Here is a 27,888-nt window from a genome sequence, read left to right on the forward strand (position 1 = left end):
TTGTGTGAAGTTAAGATATCACTCCAAAAGCATTTTAATTTTCAACAACATTGTGAAATTTACCTTCACTGAGGGCAGGCAATATCTCCTTTTTGAGAAAGCTTCTTCTGGTGATTACTTCAAATATCCCTTTAAAGAAATTGGGTAATAGCAGCCTTGGGCATTTTTTTTTGAGAAGTACACCAGCCACTCGATTCCAAATGAATCACTCCCAAGGAAAAATTATATCTCTGCCTTCTATGAAGATATATTAGGAAAGATAAGATCTGCTGATGACAACGATAAGATATGAAAATGTAAATGGAATGATATGTACCCAGTATTATTATTGGCACTCTGAAATGTGACAAGCCCTAGTGAAGTATTGCTTCTAACATGTGAAACTCTACAAAAAATAAACAATTCCACTATTGCTATCTTCTTTGATGATTTTATGAAACTGCTCTGGCTGGATAGTATAAAAAGGGAAATATCTTTTTCTTATAACAGATACCACTCCATACATGACTAAAACAGCCAAGAGACTTAAACATCTCTAATTTGAATGGGAAAAAATGTTCATTAGAGAGTGTTTCATACAAATATCCTTTCTATCCATCACTCTTCTTTTACCATTGCCTTCTGCCTTCTTGAAGACATTTTGTTTCTTATCTAAAACGCTTCTTCAGCCTCTTCAGAAAAAGCAATTTGGGACACGCATTTGCTTTCATTGATATCCATCTGATTATCTCTTAATATAAAGTTATCTTTTAGGTTATTAGAAAAAAAAGCATTTTCAAGAGAAATCTCACTACTATATCTTTGCAGAACATTGCTAATCAATCACTTTTTTCCATATATAAAATCTCACTTTTCTGTTATTCCAGATGATTAGCCTTACATGCAATTAATATTAAGCTTTTTTGTACTGTACTTTAGTATTAGTAGTAATTTGCCTTGGACTTGAATTGAAAATAATTCTTTAAAACAAGAATATGTGATGTCCTCTGGCTGCTTAAGGTATCTGCAGATAAATGCAAAACAAATGTTGTGATGCCTGTGAAAGGGTGCTATTGGAAATGTGTAGATTGAGGGTACTAATATGTGTATTTTGCAGAAGATACTGTGCTGTTAACGGAGACCTGATATTTGCAATGATACAGTAAAAGATAAGATACCAAAAATTAATGTTTCAAAGATATTGTATTGCATAAGAAATATTGTACCAAGAGTTAATGTTTGAAAGATGCAATAGTTGTGTTTCACAGAAAGGAAAGAGTACAAGATATACAAGAAACAAGAGCAAGTAAATTACATTCTGATTTATGTGGTTTCTTGTGAGGAAACAATGTAGAACAAAGAATGGTAAGAATTAAGAATAAATGGGTATTGAATGAATATGCACTGAAAAGAGACTGTCAATGCTAAATAGATTCACCTGGTTTGAAATATGTAGAATTAAATCTGAGTTGCAAATAAATTCATTTGTTGAACCCTTCAATTTGATGAAATTGATAATCCTGTAAAATTAGGATTTTTTTTTTGTAGACTATGAAAAGTGATCTTAACAGAAAAAACCCTAAGCAAGATCAGGCTATAAAGTACCACCTAGTCTTGTAAGCTAAATTGGGAAGTCAACAAAGTATCCAGAAGACGGTGACAACTCCTTGCATAAGAAAATACATGCATTTGTCATCGAACAATGTCCCCTGAAAAATGATTAGCGCCAACTTCTCTCTGTTTTTCAATCCACACAGATATCCGGGGACTTTTCCTGAAAAGGGAGAAGATGCCAGATTGATTCTTGAAACTCTTCTTTTTCTCAGCTTAATGTCTATGGAGATTCTCAGTCATACAGGTCAAAGTTGTCCCAAAGGTGCTTTTTCAAGAGGCAATTGGACTTCCTGGTTTTTCTTTGAAAAAAGTCTTCAAAGAAAATCAGTCCAGTTGCCTCTTGAAAACGCACGTTTAGGTCTTCTTCTTCTTCTCCCCCTTTTTAAAGAAACACAACGAAACAGCCCGGAGCGACTCCGATTAGAGCGCGCTCAATCTCCTACATCAATACCCTCCAATACTTAGGGGCCGCTGCTTCGCACTTTCTGCGGGACCGCTCTTCTCTACTCCCTGCAGAAGCTCTTTGACGCAGGCGCGTTATGAGCACAGGAGGAGGTTTTTGTCTGCTGACGTAGAGGACGAAGGCTGTAGAGGTCGCGTTTCCGGGGCTGGGAGATTTCGTATGGGTTGTTTCCTGCTTCGAGCAATAACTGCTCCTTAAGGCAAGATAGCTGCTGATGGAGTCTGTCTGTAGTACTACAGGTAGGGGCAGTTGTTTCCCCCTGCTATTTATGCACATGGCTCACAATGTGGTGGAGGGCTTTCAAAGTCAGCAGCACCTGCCCTTTCCCTCTCATATGTTGTAATTCTGCTTTTATTTTTCTCTGTCTTTACACTGGGATTTTCCAGATAGGTTGAGGTTACTGTTGCCAGTCAGTAAGGAATGAAGAACATTTCTGAGGAGAAATTCTGAGAGATATAGTCATCTCACTATTCAGCTGGAGAAAATACTGAGGTTATCAAAGCAATGCTTTAAACGTCCCATGCTTTTTCTAGTAAGCAGATTTCCAGAGTCATCGTTCCATTCTGGAAACTGTGGATTATTGTTAAGTTATTAAAGACTGAAGTTATATTAAAGAGGCAAGTTGCTTTTGACTCTATATTTGTGAGTGGTTTTAGTGTCCCCACATATTTCACTTTCTGGTGGGCAAAAATGCTGCTGAAGAATGTTGACAAAGGAAGGTTATTCTCATTTAAATTAAGTCAGAATGCATTGGTTTAAACAATTTGTGTTCTCAAATGATCAGAATGCATACATATATTACTTACTCTTTAAACAATACAACAATTTAACCTAAAAATATAAAAACTGCCCTAACCTTGAGTGGGAAGAGAGATAATTTAAAATTATGTTAAAACACTATTTTTATTAGGAATTTCCAGATTTACAGAATACTGTGCAAACTTTTGAGTTTCTGGAATAATGATATTAATCAGGTTAGAGTTGGTTGAAGGTAAAGGACGATAGTGTGGCCAAGAGCAATGGTGACTCCGAGATAATATATTTCTAAGGTAGGCAATGATAGATACATGTCTTAAACAAATATTTTTCGGGTTTGTGTGCTTGCTTCTATGCTACAAATGTCCCTCAGTATTTATAAACTGTATGATGCTGTGATAACATTGAACATGTTACATAGGTTGAGGACTGCTTTTACCCCCCCTTTTGCTTTTTCTTCTAAGTTGTTGCTAAGGTTTTATTTATGTTTTATTTGACTTCCATGGTGCTTTTTATCCAGGCCAGAATGCTGTTGCTGAAAGAAATATCCCATACAAAGCTAGTTGGCTATCAAACATATATCAATCAATTAATTTATTACAGTTTTAGACCAGAGACCAGAACAAATAAAAATGCTCAGTAAATATATAATTAAAAATTCTAGTATAAAATAATAAATAACAACTAAAATCTATAATAAAACCCTATCTGTCAATTATACATGGTCTAGCTATCTTACAATTACAATTCATAAACTGTGTGGCCCCATTGTAAGTTCAAAGCTAAAAAGGGAAGGACTAAACAGTTCAAAGGCTTTATCACATTTGTTATGTAACATAACTATGGTGGAGAAGAAATGTGTTTGCGACAAATCCCCAGTGCTGCTGCACAGAATCTGGCCACCTGTGCTGTACTTAAGCAGCCACTGAAGATAGGTAGTGTTGGAATGATCAGGATACCTAGCAGTTATTGCCAGAATATGTTTTTTCTTAATCTCTGTGTAAAAGGAACATTTAAGTAGCATGTGACTCACAGTCTCCACCTCTCTTGAGCCTCAGGAACAGAATGTTTCCATCTATGGTATCCTTTTACACTTGCCATATAGGATGGCCGATGGAAGTGCATGGCACCGTTCGAGTGAAAATGCTTTACGGTGGTTTGCTGACTCCAACTGACTAAGATAGCTGGCAGAAGCTTCAACACATCTAATGGCATCTGGAACCATAAACAGCGGAGCTTTCTCTAAGTTCACCTGCCTCTCGATGTCCTCCACCCTTTGTCGCAAAATTTGTCTTGCTAGGCATATTCTATCTTGAGTATTGAAGCTGGGGATAAATCTAGTTTGGCAAAGTTGGACTCAACAGCCTTGATCCGTGAAGAGAAGAATTTGTCCTGGAGGATTAATGGAGCAATCCCTTGCTGAAAGAAGTTACACTTTAGCCAGAGATTTAAGGATGCTATACAGATTCTTGCTTTGACTTTTGTCAATCTTGTCTCCAGGTGCAGAAGTGCATTTGAGACACAAAAGGCATCTGGAGAATTGATTGAATGAATTTGGATCGAACTATTTCTAATGCGGTAAAACATGAAGCTGATGGTTGAACTATTTCTAATGCGGTAAAACACGAAGCTGATGGTCGAAAGAAGCTGTGCTAGCAACTTGGCCAGAAGAAGCAGGGATATAATATGCTCTCTTTGTGCAGAAAAATTTAAGTATGGTGCTTGCTGATCTTTGGCCCAAGGCAGCCACATGTTCTCCATGTACTTTTCTGGAAGCATTGGCCTGGATGACCACCTCCAGGTGGTCCTACTCTATTTTATGGCCATTTAAATACCAGGAATACAGTTTTGACCTTTTTGCAAAGGCCAGGATCTTTGTTTTCTTACAATTTATGTCCATTTTATTTTAATTACAATACTGGACAACAAACAAAGATATATATAAATAGTGCTATAACCTTTGCATACTTATACATTGTTCTAAGCCAGTGTTTTTCAAACTTGGCAACTTTAAAACTTTACTCCTAATTGCATTCAACACATCTTAAAGTTTGAAAAATATTGTTAAGCATAATTTAAGTTTATGTTGACTGCATTGTATTGTGGCTTAGTCCAATGTGTGAACAGTGTAGTTGTCCATTTAATCTAATCTCCTTTGTTCTAATAGTGGTTTGCCGGGTTATCCGCCAGAAGTCTTAGCTCCTATTATTTGATCTTTTTAACCAAATATATATGAAATGAACCAGAGATATTTTGCATTCAGAACTATTAAAATCTGCTGTCCTTTCTAGGCCCACAGTGGTCCTAGTTGAAATGTAACATAGTTAGACCATTTCAATTTGAAATATAATCTTAAATCTTATAATAGCGACTTTTTAGAGTGCTTTATTTTCTGCTTCAGATCTGTTGAGATAACTGCAGTATATATTTGGAAGCTGCTTTTCCATAACATAGAAACTTTTGGAGCATGAACAAGGCCATACATGCAGCCTCATTTAGTGATCACAAATGTGACTGGTGACTCAGGCATTAAGCAAAGCAATCACTAAGTTCTTCTTTTTCTGTATCTATATCAAACTTTAAATTGCCAGAATGAAGTTACCTTCTTGGCTTTGTCATTGGTCAAAAATATCATGTTTTTCAGAGTATAAGAAACACCCTTTTCCCCCAAAAGAGAGAGTGAAAATACTCCTGGGTCATCGGGAGAAGTGGGAGATGAAGCGGGTACTGCACAGGAGGCAAGACGTAAGACAAGGTGGCTCGTTGCTCGGACTCCCGCTTTTCCAGACAACCCAGTCGTCGGCTTCTGCTCCTGGCCTGGGAGATGGATCTGGCCAGGAGGAATACAAACCCCATTTTTGCAATCAGAGAGGAAAAAGAACATTTCAGGCACCCATCGATCCCTGCAGCTCTTTTTCCTCCTTGATTGCAAAAATGGGGCTTGTATTCCTCCTGGCCAACTCCATCTCCTGGGCCAGGAGCAGAAGCTGACTTCCCTCTACCTGGGTTGTCTGGAGAAGGGGTTGTCTGGAGAAGGGGGAGGTGAATCACCTTGCCTTACAACTCTCACACAGTACCCACTTCACCTGTCCCTTCTTAGACAGTTCCAGGCAGCCAAGATCACTGCGCTGCCACCTGAAAATGCTGTTATTGTGCTCTCTGCCACCCAGAACCACCCAAGAAGGGGCTGGTGAAGCAGGCGCTGCAATCCCCCCAATCGCCTGGATCTGTCATGCAATGCTTATTGCTACTGCTGCTATTGCACTCAGCTACTGTATCTCTTTGCATGACATATCCGGGCAGATTTGGGGGGAGGGGTGGATGGAAGAGGACCAATCTCCTCTGCACGAAGGCTTTTCTTGGGACCCTAGATCTCCACTTTCTCTCCAGAAAAAGCTATTGTCATCATCTGGATTTTGGCTAGTGAAAGAAGTGCAGGATGAAAAGGAAACTTTGGAATGCAGCAGGTGCCAGGTGTCAGGGAGACTTCTGACCCAGCACTCCTGCATTCCGAGGGTGGTTCTGACGAGGCAGCCTCATTTCCTTTATGCTTCACTTTTGCCACTCAGGTGCCGCCGCGAGGAACCATTGATCCAAATGGAAGGGATACCCACCCCTCCTCATCAATGGGCCGTTCCCAACTCTCAACCTATTCATGGCCCTCCAAGTAGTATAAGAGAGGCCAGATCCTTCAGCCATATCCTTCTTTAATGTTATTCTTTGCTTGATGGTCTCCTTCCTCCATTTTTAAATTTGATTTTGTTCTCATGTACCCTCAATAATGCTTGTTCTTGCCCTAAAACTGTTCCTAGATCTGAGTTGGTAGGCTTGGAGCATACAAAGAATGTTGAGGATCATTCTCTTGCTTAGATCTCTTAGCATCTGCTGCTACCTTTCTTCTGATCTTAGATCTGGCAGTTCCAGTAAGACAATATGTTTTCTCTGTCGGTGTAGGTTTGAGACAATCTGTCACTAAGCTTAGTGCTTCATTAATGGTGATATCAACTTATTTCACATGTACAGATGTGCTCCATACTGGAGCAGCATACTATGTTGCAGAGATACTCAAGGCCAAAGCTTATGTGCACAATATAGATGGTTGAGCTTCCCATATGTAGTTTATTTTCATTGCTGATCATATTGTTCCATGAATTGACTTTAACTTTGGTATTTAGGTAATGCTACTTAAAAGAGAGTGTCCTGTTGAGTGCCATTCCAAGATACTTCTGTATTGGACAGTGCTGTAGCCAGTTCCCTTGGTACATAACATCCAACTTCTCCCTTGCATTTTGATTTTGGAAATGGAAAGCACACACTTGAGTATTGTTTCAGTTGGGCTTTAAATAGTTGATGGTATACTAATGTCCTAATTTTTCAAGTGCTACCATAAGTTTCCTGGCTACCTTATAAAAAGTTGATCATTGTGCTGCCACAGCTGTATCATCCACATAGATGAATAGATATGTGTTGTGTCAGGGATTGGTTGATCGTTCATATATATGTTACATAACATTGGAGACAATTCACTTTCTGGCATCTTCTGCATCTTCCATCTACTGTTTTTACCATCACATAAAATCTCCGGTTCTGGAGGAAGCTGCTAATGTTACCTTGGTAAGCTTATTATCTCTGGTGATATCAGGGTGGATTTGATTTAAATCAAGTCAATTTAAATCATGATTTAAATCACTAATAAAAAGGCTTGATTTATATCAACTCAATTTAAATTATAATTTTTAAAGAGCAACTGTCATTTCTGTCCCACAGCGGTTCTCTGTTGACTCACTGACAGTCCCATTCCCTTTAATGGGATGGCTGGTGACATGGCAGTGACATAACAAGGTGAGGGACATGGCAGCAGCAGGTGAGTGGATGCCTCCTAAAATGGATCTGAAGATGGATCTGAAATGATAGGTGTCTTTTAATAATATATTTATAAGCTGCTTAGAAGGTTTCATTTTCATTTTTTCATTTTCATTGTTTGCCCTTCCTCCTCGCACAGCGCCTGGTGTCACAGATGCATTTCTCTTCAAGCAACCATACAGTTTGTAGTGTGCATAAATTTACAAAACAATGGGATAAAGGAATATTCCTGAACTTTGTTTTACAATTTAACTCATGGTTACTATGAAATTGTGTGAATGCGTCAATGCAGTGCATGTTATCTCAGCTTGCAGAGTTTGGATTCATTGAATGAGTTTACCCAAAAATGTACATATTGCAGAATATACAGTCTCATGCTACATAACTAAGCACCATTTCATATTGTATAAACTAAATTATTAATGTATCTTAAATAGAATATCTTTAGATAGATTTTTACTCCAAATAATTTTATTAAAATAAATTTGATTTTTTTAAAAAAACTGATTTAAATTTTTAAAAAATCTGTTTTTTTTTTAAATTGATTTTTGTACCCCTTGGGTGATATTATTTAACCTGTGTAGCAATATCCTATGGTTAACAGTGTCATGTACTGCAGTTAGGTCGATGAAAGTTACTCCAGTAATTAGTTTTCTTTCTAAGTTACCCTCAATCACTAAACGAAAAATTATACAACTCCAATTATACCTATGTCTTTGCACAGGACAGTGCTTATTAGCTGACATGATTAATAGATGCTGCAAAAGTCATAAATGTAGCCATTGATTGGAAAGTTACTTTTTCATCACTGTCCAAAGTAGTCACTGTCAGAATCAGTTACTGAGCAAAGACTATCTGTATTTGATGCACTTGATATTCTCAGAAGGTGACATAAAATACAAAGTAAACGGAGCCATGTCAAATAAATAGGTGGGGAATGGATTCCCCCTCTCAATTCCCAGTTATAAATATTAAAATGTTATGCCCTGTTCATGCTACTTTAGGATTGTGGAATTGGTTGTGGGTAATACCATGCTTCTAATGGCGAGAATCTGCACTGGATTTTCACAATCATGGTTGCTGGGCATGCCAGATGTTGAAAGAAAAGTGGCAGAGGGTTTAGGCCATAGGAGCTGTCAAAACAGAAGGTGGGGGGCCTGGTTGGCCTACACCTATTTAGGAGTTAACTCCCCCCCCTTAATCTGGCCTTGTATTCACATAAACCAATATGTGTTAGTACATGTATATAATGTTCTGAATTGGCTTGAATTATTATATTAGCTATATCATGCATATTCCATATTAATAATTGTTAGTCAAACAAAAGGTGACACAAATATGTTCTTCTGGAATAAATCTGAAAATAGTTGAATTGAAACTACAAATACAATCTTTTGAAACAAACAGAAAAAATGTTGAATTGAAAATCAGATTTATTGATACTGGGCTGCATTTATATCTATATGTTTTGCTTGTAAATTATTTTATTTGTATTTATATACATTCCGTAACAGATTTCAAAGGCTTTAAATATTTATTTAAAATATTCTCCAAGGCCTTTATGACTGGTTTAGATATTCTTCCATTTACATAACACAAAACAAACTATCTTACAGTTTCATAAATGCTAATACCAATTTTACATTGTTTATCAGTGCTTATTAAAGGAGCAAATTGAACAAAGCTCCAAATAACTTTAGCTCACACTAATGAATTTAATATTAACCAAATAAAAGCAATTGGTATGCTTTTTTTATTTTTTTTATATGGGAGGGAAAAAATAATTCTTATATAAAAAATCTCCTGGAAGTAGCTATTTATGTAGCAAGGAAAGATTCCATTATTAGTAATAGAAATATATTTTACTGTGCAAACAGAAACTTCACAAGTTGATTTCTGTCAGGATCATGTGGAGAAATATTTTTTCTTGTGCATTCATTGCAACTTTACTTGCTGTTTAAATACTAAAAAGTACTGCACATTAATTGAATGCATGCAGTTCACAAGTCTGGCTTATGAAGCAGTAGGGTAGAAGAAAGATTTGTATGGGAAAGCATGGATTTATTACAGCCATATTTTTAAATACTTCGTAAAACAGGCCTCTAATACTTACTTGATAAGACATATCATATTTCCCAGTTATTTGGGGAAATAACTTCCTCCTACTCCTATACTTTTTCACATTTTATTTTAGCTCTAGGAAGATAAGTTTTGAGTTCAATTTACAGAAGCTAAAGTAAAATAAAAATGTCTAAAATAAAAACAATTCAACTTTAAGTTGGCTTGAATGATGAAAAACATGAAAAACTAACTGATTAGCATTAAATGTAAAGGAAATCCATACCAGTTCTAAACTGATTTTAACCATGCATCCTCTACCTGTTGAACTTGGTGATTTCATCTATCTTTTTTCCATAAGGATTCTAAAAACATGTTTTATTCACTCATATGTTTATCTTGATTTTCCCTACTGCACACAGTGTCATAGGTATAAAGGTTCTTTTTTATGTTTTCACTTTCTCTATAAAATACTCCAATTTTTATGAAGTTCTTGATGCCATGTTTGGTTGAGGAGCACTTGTGGGGCACTCCTTTTATATGTGCCTCTTATATATTGATTTTTTTTAAAAAAATGCTGGTGGATTCTACAATCTGAATATTTCCTGTAATTTGCTTAATCATCTGAATAAAAGCCTCAATAGTTGGGGGGGACTCAGTATCTCCCTTTCCCGTGGGTTTTTTTTTTTTTTTTGGTTACTTCAGGAACTTGTGATTTCATTAAATAGTATTTTTTTCCATTTTGACTTAATTAGCATGTAATATCACTTCTCAATTGTTCTGTATAGTTAATACTGCAGAAGTGTACAAAATATTTCATGGGTGCCAGAAATGGTCTGACTTTGGAATGGCTATTTTGAACATGAAATAAAGTCTGGTAGCTATTTTGAGATTGAAACACTTCTGGAACAAGCAAAATAGTCAGTCCAGAGCTCAGATTAGGACATTCCAGGATTGCAGTCCTTTGACTGCAAAATATTTTATATACTTGTTACATAGTTATAGTTATATATTATACTGAATTTTTCAATTGACTCCTTGGAAAATAGTTTTGTAAAATTTAATAGTGGGAAATATAATTATAGACAACTTATTGCTAATACTAATTTTTTCATTTGCTAATACTAAAACTCTAACCTCCACCACCACTCGCCTTATTTTTGTAGAGTTAAAGTAATGGAAAGATGTTCTTTTGGAAGACCATCCTCTATGTGGTACATAGTAAAACAGCTATGAAGTTTAGGTCCCTCTTTTTTAACTTGCCACCTTCCAGTTGTGTTAATTTAAACAAGTATTCCCAGTGAATATGATTATGGGAGATATAGTCCAGCATCTTTGAGTAATAACTACTTGGAGAATCACCAATATACTAATAGTGTGTTTGTTCTCTAACTGTGGAATTTTGCATTTCCATAATTACATTCATGTTTATATTCAGAGATGCATACATTACCTTTGGAGTGGCTAAGGATTATGGTAAGAGGTACCATATTTGATATTTATATAACATCATGGAAAGTTGAGAAAGGGGAATGAAGTGATATGGTTAGATACAAGGCATAATTGAGAAATTCAAGTTACGAACAAAAGTACTTTAATGTGAAACATTTGATATAAGTAGGGTTATTAAACTAAATTAAGATGATTTAAATTCTAAGCTAATTTTGATATAATTAGTTTAAATTCAAATACACTAACTGATATTTCACCACACAGCTTCAATTAGATTATGATGCAGAAGATTAATTTATCATCTCTGTTATTGGAAGCCTGTTGATCTATTGCTTTACGTGGAGTGTATGTAATGCTTTTTAATTAATACTGAACACAAGGAGAACTTACATCAAAGCAGCATGCAAAGAAGTTTAATTCTTTTCTTGCAAGCTGTGATCCCACACTTTCCCTTGTGTCCCTGCATTTTAGTTATTGTAGTTTCCTTTAATTTCAAAGGTTTGACTGATCTCTCATTTCTTGTTGAACAGACAGAACTGTATTTGCAAAAGTAAGAATTAATGATTGATATATTTATTTTCTTTTTATTATTCTTATTCACTTTTATATTTGAGTAATTGAATCTGTGCCACTGATTTGTTTGTACAGTTGCTCTCAATCTGTATTCATATTTTTATATTTATTTCATCAATTGTTATAGAATTAGTTTGGAATCTGATTTTCTACCTTCAAGAATATGAGCATTGTGACTTTTTTTTTTTAGCAAACATGCTTGTCAGAATTCTCATAATCCAGTACTGCTATATTGCAAGAACACATGAGCCCCAAAGCAAAATGTAAGATAACAGATTCAGCCAGTGAAAAAGGTGAAAATTGACTTCAAGGTGATGATAGCATAGTGAGAAGTTAAAGCTTTGAATTTTTTTTCTCTTGGTAGTGCCATCCTTACTCTCTCTCTCTCTTAATTTGAATTGATGCAAATGTAAAGTAGAAAAATCTCAAAATTTAAAAGTTAAGGATAATGGAAATATATGCAATTTTCTGAATAATTTTAAGGTAGAAAATAAAACAAACTGCTTAGAATTTGACTTATGGTTAATCTTACCTAATTTAGAAGAACTGACTTCCAATCAATTGTATATAGTAATTCTTTGGTTTCCTAATTATTAATCAGATAAATGCAAAACTAATAAAGCAGTGAAATTGTTAAATAGAATTGTTTGGGTCTAATGCTTGACTAAGGTAAAACAACCTACTACTAAGATGCTACCTGGTGATCTAAGAAAGCTACATTATACTTCCACTAAAAAGTCTTTATAAAAGTTTCAGCATGTATAAGTATTAGTTTGATAAAATACTTTATTATATCAAAAATTGTCACTAAAGTGAGGTTTAGAAATCAATCCAAGTCCACCAAGTTATACTGGTTTATTTGCTCACATAGTTATTAATACTATATAGAATATGGATGTCTTGACAGAGAAAAGAGAACAAGGATCAGCTGATTATTTGTAGCTATTCCTTTCTCACTACAGATAACTAAGAAGTTGCTATATTTTATTTGATCAAAGCCTGCAAGTGTTATAATTGTTTGACTATTGTACGAAGGGCTTCATTAGCAAAAGGGAGATGAAACAAAACAGATTGGAGCAATATGTACCATCTCTAAAATGAATCTTAATACAGCTGATACTTGTTTTGAATATTGTACTATAGAAAATTCAATAACCTGTATATAATAGCAAATACCCAATTAAAAGAAAATTAGTGGAAAAGGAAAAAGGAATTATCACAATTTTATATAAGTATAGGGTCTTCTTCTTGAGGGGGGGGGGTTGGACTAGAAGACCTGCAGAGGTCCCTTCCAATTCTGTTATATTATCTCACTTTATTATTCATTTAGTATATGATGAGAACAAGACAAAGATTAGATTAGTAGATAAATGCACACAATCCACATAATTGTACACAAAACTTTTATAGAGGTACAGCAGTGGCATTATACCTGGATGTCAAGTTCAGTTATCCAGCAATCACTCGCCTCTGGTGTTGCAAGAGCCAAGGTGGCGCAGTGGTTAAAAGCAGCACTGCAGGCTACTGCTAGATCAGCAGGTCAGCGGTTCAAATCTCACCGGCTCAGGGTTGACTCAGCCTTCCATCCTTCCGAGGTGGGTAAAATGAGGACCCAGATTGTTGGGGGCAATATGCTGACTCTCTGTAAACCGCTTAGAGAGGCCTGAAAGGCCTATGAAGCGGTATATAAGTCTACTGCTATTGCTATATTGCTATTGCTTCATGCAGATCTTTTAAGGAACCAGAAAACACACACTTTGGGCAGTTTTGTACAATATATTTAACAGTTTGCATATTATCCCCACTGTTGCAACAGGAGAATCTTTCCAGCTCCATTGACACAGCACAGAGGCACTTTTTCCAGTATCACATCGAACTCTGTTCAGTTTCGTTCAGTTAGAGCAGGCCAAATTAAAATCAGGTAGTTTGGTAGAGAAAAATAACTAATGGTCAGGCTGCAAGAAACGATCTGACCATTCCTCTCTCCAGGCATTCTTAGGGTTAACCTGGGTAAATGTGACGGGAATAACTGTTTTCCATGCAGGCCTACTTTTATCACACTGTGGTAACTTTTCAATCTTTTTAAAATGTTCCAAAACATGTGAAGGCTTTTTCAATTTTCAGAAGTGAGTCAAAATGACTATTTTATTCAAATGCAGCCTAATATCAATCTAGATGAAAAATGCCATGAGTTAAAAGAAGAGGAAACTAAGTATTATCTGATACACTGGATTGTTCCCTAAATAATGCCATTAAAGATTTATTATAAAGTAGTTTAAAAAGAGATTGACTTGAAATTCTGGATAGTGAGGGGAGGAGTATCCATGATGGATTGACCTTGTTCTCTCATTGGTTGAACTGAGTCCGATAACCTTTTTAATATACGCCCCTATCAGCAGGTATTCCCCAGTTCTGACTCAGTTCCTCAACTGAACGGTTGTGTCATCCTGTATTCCGGCAACCTTGCTATCACGTTTTATGCAAACCCTACTCAACCCTTTTCTGTGAGAACCTGACTAGCCTGAGAAGCCCAGTCGGGGCAACAAGGTTCAGCTCGCTGCTGAGTCTTCCCCTTTAAGGAAGGTCTTCTCCTTTAAGGAAGAGAAAAGAAAGCAGCTGGAGGAGGGGGTGGCAAGGCTGTCTGTGAACCGCTGATAACAGCAGGAGGCCACAGGAGAAAATGGAAGGCGTGCCACAGCTCTTAGTAGCACAACCCACTTTTCAAAGGCCTGACCGGTAGGGCTGTTTGTATTTGCCGCGCAGTGCCATTTTGAAAAGAATGGGGGAGAATCCCCATGTGACCCAAGATGGTGGCCTCCTGCAGCTCGGAGGACACAGGCAGAAATCAAGTCCTCACTTCTACAGCCAGCAGCCCCACCAGAGGGGCAGAAGAGCCCCCAATCAGGTTAGACCTTACCCCTGAAGGTCCATCCAAGGGTGGGGGCAGCAAGGCAAAGAGCAAAACGAAGCACACCTCCTCCAGGGCGGCTAAAGAGGCAAGCTCTGGCTCCAATCCTCCCAAACCTGGCTCTAAATATGAAAGGCAGAGGCATAAAGCCTTAGAGCGCATCTGCCATAAGACCAACACAAGAAGGCTCTCCCTGGACTGGAGCCTGATGCGATCACAGAGGAGGATCCCTCCCAGCAAGTGAGGATTCCCATTGATACCTCAGGCATCTGGGGCTCTACTCAGGGATGGCAGTCACCCTCACACACTACAACATTGGGGCACCCCTCGCTATGGGGCATTCTCCTCAAGCCTTCCCTTCTACCTCTGCAGACATGGGGGTGGGGCAACCATCCACCACAGGGATGCCTAATTTCCAGGACATGATGCTGCAGGAATTCCAACAGTGCATGGCAGTGGTTTTTCAACAGCTTCAGATCCAGCCACAAGCACCTCCTCTGCCCATGGCTCCAGAGGAACTGGAGGACCGCGGGAGATCCCCTAGGCTCCCCTCAGGAGGACAGCAAGCCTGAGTTGGAGGAAGGTGAGATTAGAGAGGACAGACAGTCTGAGGACAAAGACATGCCTCCTCCTAAGCCTACCTTTACAGGCCTGTTTCAACCCTCCTTGTACAACTCCCTGCTTTTCAAGGCAAAGACAGCAGCCAAACTTGGCAACAAATAACCAGAAACACGGTGCATCCTGAGGGCTTCTCGGCAGAGACCATCTTTGAGGAGCAGGCCATCGAGGCAGACACAGTGCCCACGCCCAAGTCCTTCCTCGATCTGGTCAGATGACAATTGGCATCCCCCACCTCAGGCCCTATGCTCTCTTCCACAGACAAGACTTTCTTCAGTGTGGACAAGGACATGGCTCTGGTGCTACTGCAATCTACTATTGACGCACCGGTCACATCTACTAACATGCCCGAAGAACAAGAGGATGCTCTGAAACCGGAGGACAGGAAGGCTGACCTTACCCTGCAAAAGAGCCATCAAGCAGTGGCCTGGGCGGTGAGAGCAGCTAGCACCACCTCCTTCTTTAACCGATCCTTCTTACTCTGGCTGCAGGATCTCCAGCAGCGAATCCTGATAGCAGATGTCAGGGCATACCAAGACATCAACAAGTTGGTGGCAGCCATTCAATTCACTTCAGATGCCACCTTGGCTGCTGCCAGGCTTGCCTCCAGGGCGATCGCCTCATCCCTAGCATCTTGCAGGCTGCTCTGGCTTTGACAGTGGCAAGCAGATGTACAACACAAGTGGCGTTTGGCATCGCCCCCCTTCACAGAGGGATCCCTCTTTGGCGCAGCTCTTGATCTCTTCCTAATAGAGAATAAGGACAAGCGGAAGGTACTCCCCACCCTCTGAGAAAGGCCAACTTCAGGGTGATGCCATATTCCTGATGCTCCACCATATGTGGTCAGGATTACGGGGCATCCTTCTGGGTTCAGGATTCCTTTAGGGGGTATGAGTGGGTTATGCAGGATTCAGGCAGTACCAGGGAGGTTACACATCCAGGCAGAAGTATCAGCCAGATAGACAGCAGAGAGGCAGGCAGCAGGGAGTGGAGGCAGTCTCTCCTTCCGCAAGAACTAACCCTAGGGACAGCTCCCCCCCCCATCGGGGGACGCTTGGCATATTTCGCCGACTGTTGGGACCTGTTTTCCTCCAACATGTGGGTTCAGGCCACCATCCGATCTGGCCTATCAATCGAATTTCTCTCCAGCCCTCTGAGATCCTTTCAAATCTGCCCTGTCTCAAATAACCCAGCTGGGAGACAGCTTATGCAGGAAGCCATCCAACACCTATTGGACATCAAGGCTATCCAGGCGGTGCCACCAGAGCAACAGGGTGGGGGGGTTTACTATTCCATCCTCTTTGTAATCCCAACAGCGTCTCAACAGGGTTATATGTTATTGGAGATTTAAGATGCGCTTGCTGCATTCTATTCTGGAGGGGGTCAGGCAGGGGGACTTCCTTACCTCCATAGACCTCATGGAGGTCTACCTGCATATTCCCATAGCCCCAAACACAAACAGTTTCTCAGGTTTTGTTATCTAGGGCAGTGGTCCCCAACCTTTTTATCGCCGCGGACCAGTCAGCCTTTGATAATTTTACCGTGGCCCGCTGAGCGCATGCAGGGGTGGGGGGGCGTTGTTCGCGATGACAGCTTTGGGCCACACGTGCGTACCTGCGCGGGGCTCTCTTCCCTGGAGCCTTTGCGCACGGCCCAAGAGCCAAGGTGGCGCAGTGGTTAAATGCAGCACTGCAGGCTACTGCTAGATCGGCAGTTCAGCGGTTCAAATCCCACCGGCTCAGGGTTGACTCAGCCTTCCATCCTTCCGAGGTGGGTAAAATGAGGACCCAGATTGTTGGGGGCAATATGCTGACTCTCTGTAAACCGCTTAGAGAGGGCTGAAAGCCCTATGAAGCGGTATATAAGTCTACTGCTATTGCTTTTGCGCACGGCCCAGGAGCCTTTGCGCTGCAGCGATCATGGCCCCCGGCCGCTGCAGCGATCATGGCCCCCGGTCGCTGCGCGGCCCGGTGCCAGGTACTCCACGGCCCGGCATTGGTCCGCGGACCGGGGGTTGGGGACCACTGATCTAGGGAACCATTTTCAGTACCAGGCCTTGCCCTTCGGGTTGTCATCGGCCCCCAGAGTTTTCACAAAGATAATGGCGGCATTGGCAGTGCACCTGTTCAAATCCAATGCTACCTTGATGACCTGTGATTGCAGTCATCCTCTGTTAAGGAGGCCTTATGGGACTTGGACATCACCATGTCAGTCCTGAAAGACCATGGATTCTCAGTTAATCTGGCCAAAAGCCATCTCCAACCCACCATGAGGCTGATTCACTTTGGAGCCCTGATAGACACAGAGTCAGGCATACTCTCCCTATCACCTGAGAGACAGCACAACCTTAGGGAGCTGGCCTCCCAGGTATCCAGGTTATGCAGGGTGCTCTTAGTTATATTGTCCAGGTTGCTAGGTACTGTGGTGTCCGCCATTGGCATTGTTCCCTGCATATCAGAGACCTTCAATGGTTCCTTTTACCATGCCAGCGAAGGTGCCTGAGCTGCTCCCAGTTCAATGTCCTCCTTCCAGCAGAAGTATCCCGCTCCCTAATATAGTGATGTCTCCTGCAATAACCAAGGAGGAATTTTTCAGAAATCCAGACCAGGTGACAGTCACAACGGACACCAGCCTATTCAGATGGGGGGCCCACCTCCGGTCACAGATGGCATAGGGGCAATGGAGCCAGCTGGAACTGACTCACATCATAAACTGGCTAGAACTCAGGGCAGTCCGCCTGGCCCTCAAACAATTCCAGCAGTCAGTCAAAGGCAGCCACATCCTAGTACTCATGGACAACATAACCACCAAAGCGCATATAAACAGGCAGGGTGGGACCAGATCCAAACCCCGCATGCTGGAGGCCAAAAGACTGAGGCTTTGGGCTGGAAGGAACCTGCTCTTGATAACCATGGAGCATATAGCGGGGTGGACAATGTCAGGGCTGACTGGCTCAGCCAGGCCGAGGTGAACAATTTGGAATGGTAGCTGCAGCCAGCCATCTTCAGGGAGATTGTGGACTGCTTTGGCCGCCTGGAGGTCGCCCTATTCGCCACCCCTCTCAACGCTCAGCTCCTGAGATTTTATTCCCGATACCCATCGCAGAACGAGGAGTGAGTGAACGCCCTCTGCTGCACATGGCCCCGGGGGCTCCTTTATGCCTTCCCACCCTTGCCATTGATTCCCAGGATCATGCAGAAGATTCTGCAGGAGGGGATGGAGGTAGTATTGATTGCCCCACATTGGCCTTGGCGGCCTTGGTTTGCTGACCTCCGATCCCTGTTGGTGGAGAGGCCCTGGAGAATCTATCGGGAAAGGATCTCCCTCAACCAGGGATTGCTGGAGCACCCGGGCCCTCAGTGGCTCCAGCTGACCGCCTGGCACTTGAGCGGAGCATCCTGATGGAGGGAAACTTCTCCCCCAGAGTCATACAGACCATCCAGGCGGCACACAGACTGTCCATGGAACGCATCTACAACTCCACGTGGCATTCCTTTTGCACATGGTATGCCATCAAGAACGAGGACCCGGTTCGAGCCACAGCCCCCCAGGTCCTGGACTTTCTTTAGGCAGGCCTGGACAGAGGGTTGGCTCCTACCACCGTCAGGAGACAGGTATCTGCAATTTCATCAGTGCTTCTGTGTGGTAGGTCTCAGACACTGACTCACCACCCCATGGTCAGGCAGTTCCTCAAGGGAGCTTTTAACCTTAAACCACCAACGGTACACAGGTACCCTTCCTGGACTTGCACAGGGTGCTGGACACTCTAACAGGTTCCCCCTTTGAACCACTTTGTACAGTATCCCTCAGGTTCCTGACACTCAAGGTGGCCTTCTTGGTGGCCATTACCTCAGCCAGGCGGATATACAAGCTACAGGCATTGTCCTCCAGGGAAGATCTATGTGTATTCCACCAGGACAGCGTGGTCCTTCGGGTGGACTCCTCCTTCATACCCAAGGTGTGCTCCTGTTTCTATCGGTCGCAAGAATTGATATTACTGAAATTCTGTCCAGACCCTTCTCACCCACTAGAGAGGATGTGGCACGCTTTGGATGTGAGGAGGTTCCTGAGGATCTACCTCAAGAGGACTTGATCAATTAGGAAGTCAGAAGCCCTGTTCATTTTATTCCAACCCGGGTCCATGGGGAACAAGGTGACTGCTACCATCATAGGCAGATGGTTACGGACCTGCATTGCTACGGCCTACCAAGCACGGGGGCTGCAGACACCGGGGCCAATTACTGCACATTCCACATGAAGCGCGGCCACTTCAGCAGCCTAGGCCATGCAGGCCTCCTTTACGGAGATCTGCAGGGCAGCTACTTGGATTTCCCCCTCACCATTCGTGAGGAACTATAAACTGGACTCCTTTGCCTCAGCGGAGGTGTCATTCGGGCGTAGGGTATTACAGACTGTTCACAGGGTGGGAGAAACAGCTCACCTAGCATAAGGTCGTGCATTGAACCATGTGGGAACCCTCCCTAGGGACGTTGAGCTTTGGTACGTCCCATCCTGAATGCTCCTCCCCTCACTATGGAGAAAGAGTGTTGGTACTTACCTGATACGCGTATTCTCATTGTGGGGGAGGAGTATCCAGCCTCTCCCTGATATTGTTTTGTTAGATAATTTGCAGTGGTGAACTGGTTATGTTAAAGTTTAAATAAAGTTTTTGTTAGAATTACGACAAGGCCTGAGTGGATGACACATTGAGTCTGATAGAGTTCTTCATCGAAACTGGGGAATACCTGGCGATAGGGGCGTGTCTTAAAGAGCTTATCATACTCAGTTCAACCAATGAGAGAACGAGGTCAACCCATCCTGGATACTCCTCCCCCACTACGAGAATAGGCGTAACAGGTAAGTACCAACGCCCTTTCTGTAGGTACTGATCCAAATCTATCACTTCCTGACTCATCCTTATATGCTAAATTGATTTTTTTAAAAATAAAGATAGAGAAATAATATTTTGCATAGTTTATCTTTTCATTTTTCCCAATGAATGATAAACTGCAATTTATATTATCTTCTGTTTTTTTGAAAGAGGGAGTACTTAGCATTAAAGTAGAGCAAATGTTTACATGTTGGAGATAGTTTTAGAATCTTCCTATTGCTGTGCTCTTCAGTTAAAGAAACAGGCAGTAAGTACCGGTAATGTGATAGATTTCTGTCTGGAAAGTTACTCTTAGTCAGAAATAATCTGTCTTCTTCAATGTTCAACGGATGTTGACATTTTGATCTGATATGAGAGAACCTTTAAGACTGCTTTCATCAAGTGATGTCTTCTATATAGTAAGGAACTGAATTCCTAGATTTTGAAGCAGCCAAAGACATAACTAGTGGTCATCAAAAGATGTTTTTCTGGTCTCCTGCACTATAGGTTTGGAAACTAAGAGAGTTGTGGCTGCTGGGAATAGGAATAGAATCAGAATGAATAGAATAGAATTCTTTATTGGCCAAGTGTGATTGGACACACAAGGAATTTGTCTTTGGTGCATATGCTCTCAGTGTACATAAAAATACATTCACAAGAATCATAAAATAAAACATTTAGTGATAGTCATAGGATACTACAGGGCGGGGCATAACCTTTTCCTAGGGGGTCACAGCAACACTTGTAATAACAACACAAATAATTCATACACCATTCGAAAGCCCATCAAAAACTGAGTTTATTGACACGATTTAATAGTCAGTATGACCACCATTAGCCCTTCGAACAGCATTCAAACGAGGTGGATAAGAACACAACAAATCTTCAAACAGTTCCGTTCAATTTTCCAGATTTTCCAGAGGGCGGGGCATAACCTTTTCCTAGGGGGTCACAGCAAGATCGACAGCAGTTTACAACTTCCGCGACACCTCATTTTAAAGCCCATAAAAAACTGAATTGAATGAGCTATTAAATGTTAAATTTGTTTCGGTTGAAACTTTGAGAATGAATTTGGAAACTGTGTTGAAAAATCTGGAAAATCGAACGGAACTGTTTGAAGATTTGTTGTGTTCTTATCCACCTCGTTTGAATGCTGTTCGAAGGGCTAATGGTGGTCATACTGACTATTAAATCGTGTCAATAAACTCAGTTTTTGATGGGCTTTCGAATGGTGTATGAATTATTTGTGTTGTTATTACAAGTGTTGCTGTGACCCCCTAGGAAAAGGTTATGCCCCGCCCTGTAAATAAGCAATCAAATCATACTAAGAAACTAAGTTGCTCTCCTTACTTAATTTTTTTTTCAGCCTTCCTTTCAGGAATAGCTTCAGATGTTATAATGCACTCATGTGCCTGTATCAGATTAGCTAAAATAATGGAAACTGTCTGAGTAATGCTTTGCATTATATTTAAATATATTAACATGGTTATTTTTATATCACCTTTTTAGTATAATATTTTTTGAATTATAGTTCTGTAAACCCTATTATTTGTAAATAATCATGAACCTAAGTGATACAGTGATTAGTGTATTGTAGTAAAATTTGACTGGCAAAATCAGAGTTCACTCAGATATTGCTTGCTGCTCAGATATAGTAAAACCAGGAATTGTGTGAAGATAAAATGGGATTATCTTAGCCAGTGGTCTTCTTGGATATATTATTTACAAATATAGTGAGTAGTAAAATTTCAGTGAAATTTCTGAATTGCTAAATGAAAGTCATGGGAATTAAAAATAGCTTAAAACTCCATGTTAGAAATTATATTTATTTCTTGTTCAGAATTCTGGACTTCAAATGTTGCATCTTAGTCTTTGAATTCAGCTGTGACTTTTACCTATGGTTGGAAGTGTTATGTATGTTTTTTTTCTTTTAGGGGAACCAAAACTCAGACATGTAGAAAAGGATATTTTGATTCCAAAAATAATGAAAGCCAAAGCCAAGGAGCTGTGTTCTGAACAAGTGAAAGGTGAGAGTGAAATTCAACTAGATATCAAATCCAAGAATTTACGAGACCTGAATTTTAATTTTGTAAGGTTTTCTTTCCTGGCCAGATTGCCACAATAGTAATAAATCTATGTGTACTGCAAATTCATTATGTAAGATGATCATACATTTATATAATTTGTCAAAATAATTTGCTTAATTGTAATTAAGAGAAGTGAATTCTTCAGCTTCTTAATTTTCCAACCAAAACTGCATACTGGCATTTCCATTTGAGAATCAATCATCTAATTAAAAATACACCTATATTTTTATACATGTTTCTATTGAATTACATGCACACAATGCATTTTATCTTGGAGATGCATTGTTAGTGCATGTGTTTATAATATATGTATGGGTACCTGGGTATGGATTTTGAGTTGTGAACAACATTCTAAAAATATATATTTCAACATCAGTTCCAATTGATAAATCAATCTGGAACATCTGAATTGGCTAAATCTGTATAAAAATGACCATGGAACACATTTCTTCATGGGGATGTTAATTGGGATGTTACATTGAAGACTGAAGTCTGGAAGACATTATGGGAAGAGATAATACTCATGGAAGACAATACAAAATTATAATTGTGCTATATTATATTTAGTAGATTGAAGATTTTTTTATGTTGGTAACTTTGTAAATTGCAGCTAAAACTAGAGATTGATATTGAAACAAGAACTTAGAATAAAACAAGCTTCTATTGGTTCTCTTTATTATCAGAATGTAGCCATAATCTTGATTTTTTTTACCAGTTCTTCCAGCCTCCAGTAAATTAAATTAAGAAAAAAAAAAGAAGTTGTGGGATAAAGTATTGTAAGATACAGGAAGAAAACACCTGCTTTCTCTCCCATTTTTTAGGTGCTATGAATAACTAAATGAGAGTGATATTAGAAGTCAGATTTCTTTTCTATATAATCAAATCAAGCCTTGCCTGGCAGCATTTCTTTAAAGCCTAATTACCATCTTAGATGGGCCTATCCATTATTCTCTGTTCATTCTTCCTCTTTTGAAACGTAGCCCTTTTCTTTAAGCCATGCACTTGTTTTCTTTGGTATTAGCAGAGATGGGTTCCTACCTATTTGGTCCAGTTCAGCTGAATAGGTAGTAAAAATCTGGCGTACCTTTCCAAGCCAGTAGTAATGGCAGCCTGGCCATGTAACCAAACCGGTTCGCCGGTTACTGCTTGCTGGCTCCGCCACACCCAGTCTCTGCTCTACAGCTTGTCTGCCTGAAGCACTGCACCTCTGATCTGTCTGCCAGGTAAGCCGGCGATTTGAGGCCTTCCCAGCATCCCCGTGGCCAGCTTGCGAAGGCAGGCAAGCGGAAGGCTGCATAGAAGGCAGGAAGCATAGCAGGACTGCGGTGATGGAAGCAAGCGGCCAACTCCCTTCCCTGTGGCCTTGCCATTCTTCCCTGCCTTCCATGTGGCCTTATTGGCAGTCCCCCATCCCCACTTGTCTTCTGAGGTCGGCGTCCAGCCTGGCCTTGCCAGTGGGTGGACAGATGGCCCTTGATGGAAACGCAGATGCTGTGTTGAGTCTGAGAGGGACGGTGGCAGCAGCAATGCTGCGGGAGGGCAAGTGGACATCCTGGGGCTGCTGCACATGCACCCACTCCGTTTTTGCAAAGGCAGAGAGACCCCACCCCTGTGCAGGGAGATCCAAAAAGGGGAGGAGGATGCTGCAGAAAAGGTTGCCTTTCCAGGCCTGCGTGCCTCTTGTGCTGCCTTCGTGGGGCTTTGGGCTCCAAAGCAGCCCATTGCCTTCCCACCCACCCAGCCACCTGCCTATGCCTCTGCCATGGTCCCGCTTACCACCAGTGAAGAAACGGAGCAAGATGCGGAAGCCGCTGGTGGGGGGCATCCTCTCACATAGGGATCGGGCTGCGGCTGAGTCTCCTTCCCCCCAGAGCACTGGATTCCACAGATCAAGTTCCTGGAGTAACGCCGGCAGTCGGTTCCTTCTCTTTGAGAGCCGCCTTGCAAAATGTCAGAAAATTCCCCATTTTGCAAGGCAGCTCTCAAAGAGAAGGAAGCAGGTGTGGGGATTTTTCAGAGGAGCCGAGGCCAGAGCTGTGATGAACCCCCTCCAGCCTCGGCTCCTCTGAAGAAGCACTGCAGCCACTTCGTTCTCTTTCAAAATGGGAAATTTTCTGACATTTTGCAAGGCGACTCTCAAAGAGAAGGAAGCAGGCAGTTCAACACAGATTGCCTACCCCCCCCCTCCCCAGCCCGTCTCCTAAAGCTACTGCAATTGGCAGCCTGGCAAGCTGGGCACCCAAAAAGTTCCTGGAGTGGCCCATGTGCGCCTGAGCTGGAGGCAGTGGTAGTTTTGAAGCCTCAGGGCTCCTGGGCCGCCCGTGTGCAGGCCGCTGGGCTGGTTCTGCCTGCACCCGAGCTGGAGGAGATGGTGGTTGCCTTGGGGTTCCCGGGTGGCCGATGTGCACAAGGCACTGGACTGGCTTTGGCTGTACCCAAGCTAGAGGCGGCAGTCATTGTGAACCCTCGGGGCTCCCGGGCAGCCCATGTGCACAGGGTGCCCGAGCTGGTTCCTGCTGTGCCTGAGCTGGAGGAGACAGTGGTTGCCTTGGGGTTCCCAAGTGGCCAATGTGCACAAGGCACTGGGCTGGATTTGGTTGTGCCTTGTGTGGCAGTCATTGCGAAGCCTCGGGACTCCCAGGCGGCCCATGTACACAGGGTGCCTGAGCTGGCTCCTGCTGCGCCTGAGCTGAAGGAGACAGTGGTTGCCTTGGGGCTCCCAGGTGGCCCATGTGCATAGAGCGCTGGGCTGGCTCCGGCTGCGCCCAAGCTGGAGGAAATGATGGTTGCCTCAGGGCTCCCATGTGGCCCATGTGTGCAGGGTGCCCCAGCTGGAGGTGGTAGTGATTGCGACTGTGTGCACATGAATGATGTCAAGTAGGCCACGCCTACTTAGTCACATGCCCCCCCCCCCAGCCATAGAATCAGTAGTAAAAAATTTGAAACCGACCCCTGGGTATTAATATATTCTCATTATTTTTAGACCATAATTGTAATTGTAATATGTGGGTTGAGGGATTGTAAACTAATAACTGCTCCAAAGGTTTAAGTCTCTCCAGATTTATTGTCAGAACCTGATGCAAGATATATTTGTATTTCTCCATCAGTGGAAGGGAGAAATTTTTTTTTCTTTTCGCCTTCTTTTTGAATCATTATTGGTGGGAGGAAAATAAGATATTGGCAGCAGATATACCTGATTGGGTGGGGAGAAGTCAAAAGACAAAATAACCTGTGTCCTTACACTGGACAGTCACACTGTTTTTCCCACTCAATTATATACTGTCATCTGCTCTAGGAATCTGTGGATCTGCATTGCTGTTTCCATAGTTCCTGAAAGTATGGGGGCAAGCTTCTCAACTTGTTAGATGATGATTTTGGAAGTTGGGAAATGCAATCATCTATTGTTAATCGTCTATAACAATGAACTTAAAATATAGTGATCTGACACATGCACTAAAAAAAGAATAAAAAATAGCATTAGTCAGCACTTTTTAGTTTCGGCTCAGGGGAAATGATTCTCGAAATAGTATTGCATTCTACATTAAAACAGGACACAGATGGACGGTGTAGACTGAAAATTAGTCATTTTGCATGCTTTAATAATTAGAAAAGGATGAAATTTCTATTGCAGCTAGAACATATGTTTGCTTGCAGAAGGCAAGGGAATAAGGTGCTTTAGGTCAAATGTCTTGTTTGTTTATTTTTGTTTATTTTGTAAGGAACAATGTATGCTAATGGCCTATGATAACATATTAACAGTTATCACTACTAGAATTCTAAAACTGATTTTTCCTTTTTTGCCTTGAATTAATAGTGTGGGTTTGCCTGGAGAAAGTCTTCTTTTTAGTCTTATAATCTAATCTAATCTATTAATCTAATAATATACTTATTATTCTACAATGGTTATTGAATAAAAATAAATTAAAATTATTTATAATTATCTATTATAGCTGAGGGAATGAGAGAGCTTTAAAAATGGCACAAGATTCCCATTTATGCATAAACAGTCATTGTACGGTGCAACTCCCCATATGTTTTGGAGTTTTGGAGTTTAGCAAAGGAAGTATGATGTTGTGAAAATTATGATTTTACCTAAGCCTGTGAATAGGAGAGAATAGAAAAGCTGAAAACATTCATTCAAGGGAAGGAGGTCCAATAGCTGGAATAGTTCCTTAATGACAAGACTTCTTACGATTAGCTTAGATGTACAGATTTATATAACAGTAAAATTAGTTCTGTATATATAATAAAATATATATTATCATATATTGTCATACAATTCATAATGCAAAAATATAGCTGTAGAAAAATTCATAGTGCTTTAATACGTGATCTGACAGAAAATATCCATGTTCATGAACATAGCCTTGGAACACCGTAATAAGAAAAAAAGACAGTGATACATTTTAGAGTAGGGTATTCTTTATAATAGAAAACAAAAACAAATTGTATTATCTATTAGAATTATAGATTTAGGACTATGTTGTACTTCTTTGGCCTGTTTATAACTTCTGTATTATTAACTACAGAGTTCTTTTCCTGTCACAATGAATATTACCACTGTAAAAAAGAGGATACTAACTCACTTCTAATAGGTGCTTCTCAGATGATTTGGCAGACCTCTATTTATGTAAACAAATTTAACAGGAGGAAGAGGAGTTTTATCTCCAAAAACTTAAATGCTACAAAATTCCCTTATAATGAAAGATTTAGTCACCACTTTAAGTAGTCTCTGAAAATATTTTAGTATTCTAAGATAAGTTCTAGGAAGGCTTATGAAAAAATTAGGTATGACTAGCAACAAGACAATGATTAAAATATTTAAATAGCCACAGTTAAAAAACACACCATTTCAATTTAGAAGGTTTAGAATACAATCTTGATATACACTACATTACTACTACATACTGCTACTATTATTATAGTAGAAGAGATGTTAGGCCTTAGCCAGCCTTTAAAATTTACACAAATGCTTTTATTTTTTTATTAAAAAATATGTATCACTTCTGAAAAGGACTCTAGTTGTATCATTAATCAGTGGCACAACTATGCATGGTGTAAATAGTTAAATTCCATTGCAAATACTGTAGAATTATCTGTATGAAATTGAATTTCCTTGTTTTCCCAGCATAGGTACAATCTTTGATCATTTCTAAAATCTCTTTCTGAAAATTGAATGGAAACACCCAGAAAATGATATGGAACAGTTATTTCCTGTGACGAGAATTGCTCTCATACATACAAACCTCTGTCTCTTTTACTGGTTGTATCCTTATATTAAAAAGTTGCATTCCAAACTGCACTGAAATCTGTTAAGAAAGCTATGGAATATTGAATATAGGTGTTCCTATAATTGTGATACATTGTAAAATCCACAGTATTCAAGTTTACACTTTCACATATGTGTTGTGATCATGTTGTCTAGGTGTGAATAAAACACAAACAAAGAAAATTCCCTTTCCATACATTTCTATTAATCTGATTGCTTTGATACAAACAGACTTTTCATTTTCTCTCCAACATCAGAGAGAAAATTCAATACTGATACATATATTTGAATGGACATCATTATCATCATGTTTGTGTGTGTGAACCCGTATGGCTTACATGATTGGACTTATTTTTTATTGTAAATTTCTATTCTTTA

The 27,888-nt window shown here is 40.4% G+C and overlaps 1 protein-coding gene across 2 annotated transcripts in view; it reads left to right on the top strand.

The window, feature by feature from the left end:
• The first annotated feature begins 2,154 nt into the window (after positions 1-2,154).
• The window catches only part of CMC1 (C-X9-C motif containing 1), a 76,196-nt gene continuing 50,462 nt past the window's right edge, over positions 2,155-27,888 (top strand). For both annotated transcript variants that reach the window (XM_014056763.2, XM_087712893.1), the window contains exons 1-2: positions 2,155-2,295; positions 22,089-22,181. In XM_014056763.2, coding sequence (XP_013912238.1) covers positions 2,271-2,295; positions 22,089-22,181 — 118 coding nt within the window. In that variant the 5' untranslated portion in view covers positions 2,155-2,270. The remainder of the gene's footprint in view (positions 2,296-22,088; positions 22,182-27,888) is intronic.

The sequence above is a fragment of the Thamnophis sirtalis genome, unplaced genomic scaffold, assembly GCF_051295495.1.
Source record: "Thamnophis sirtalis isolate CommonGarterSnake01/CBP01778 unplaced genomic scaffold, rThaSir2_p1.2 scaffold_4, whole genome shotgun sequence".
NCBI lineage: Eukaryota > Metazoa > Chordata > Lepidosauria > Squamata > Natricidae > Thamnophis > Thamnophis sirtalis.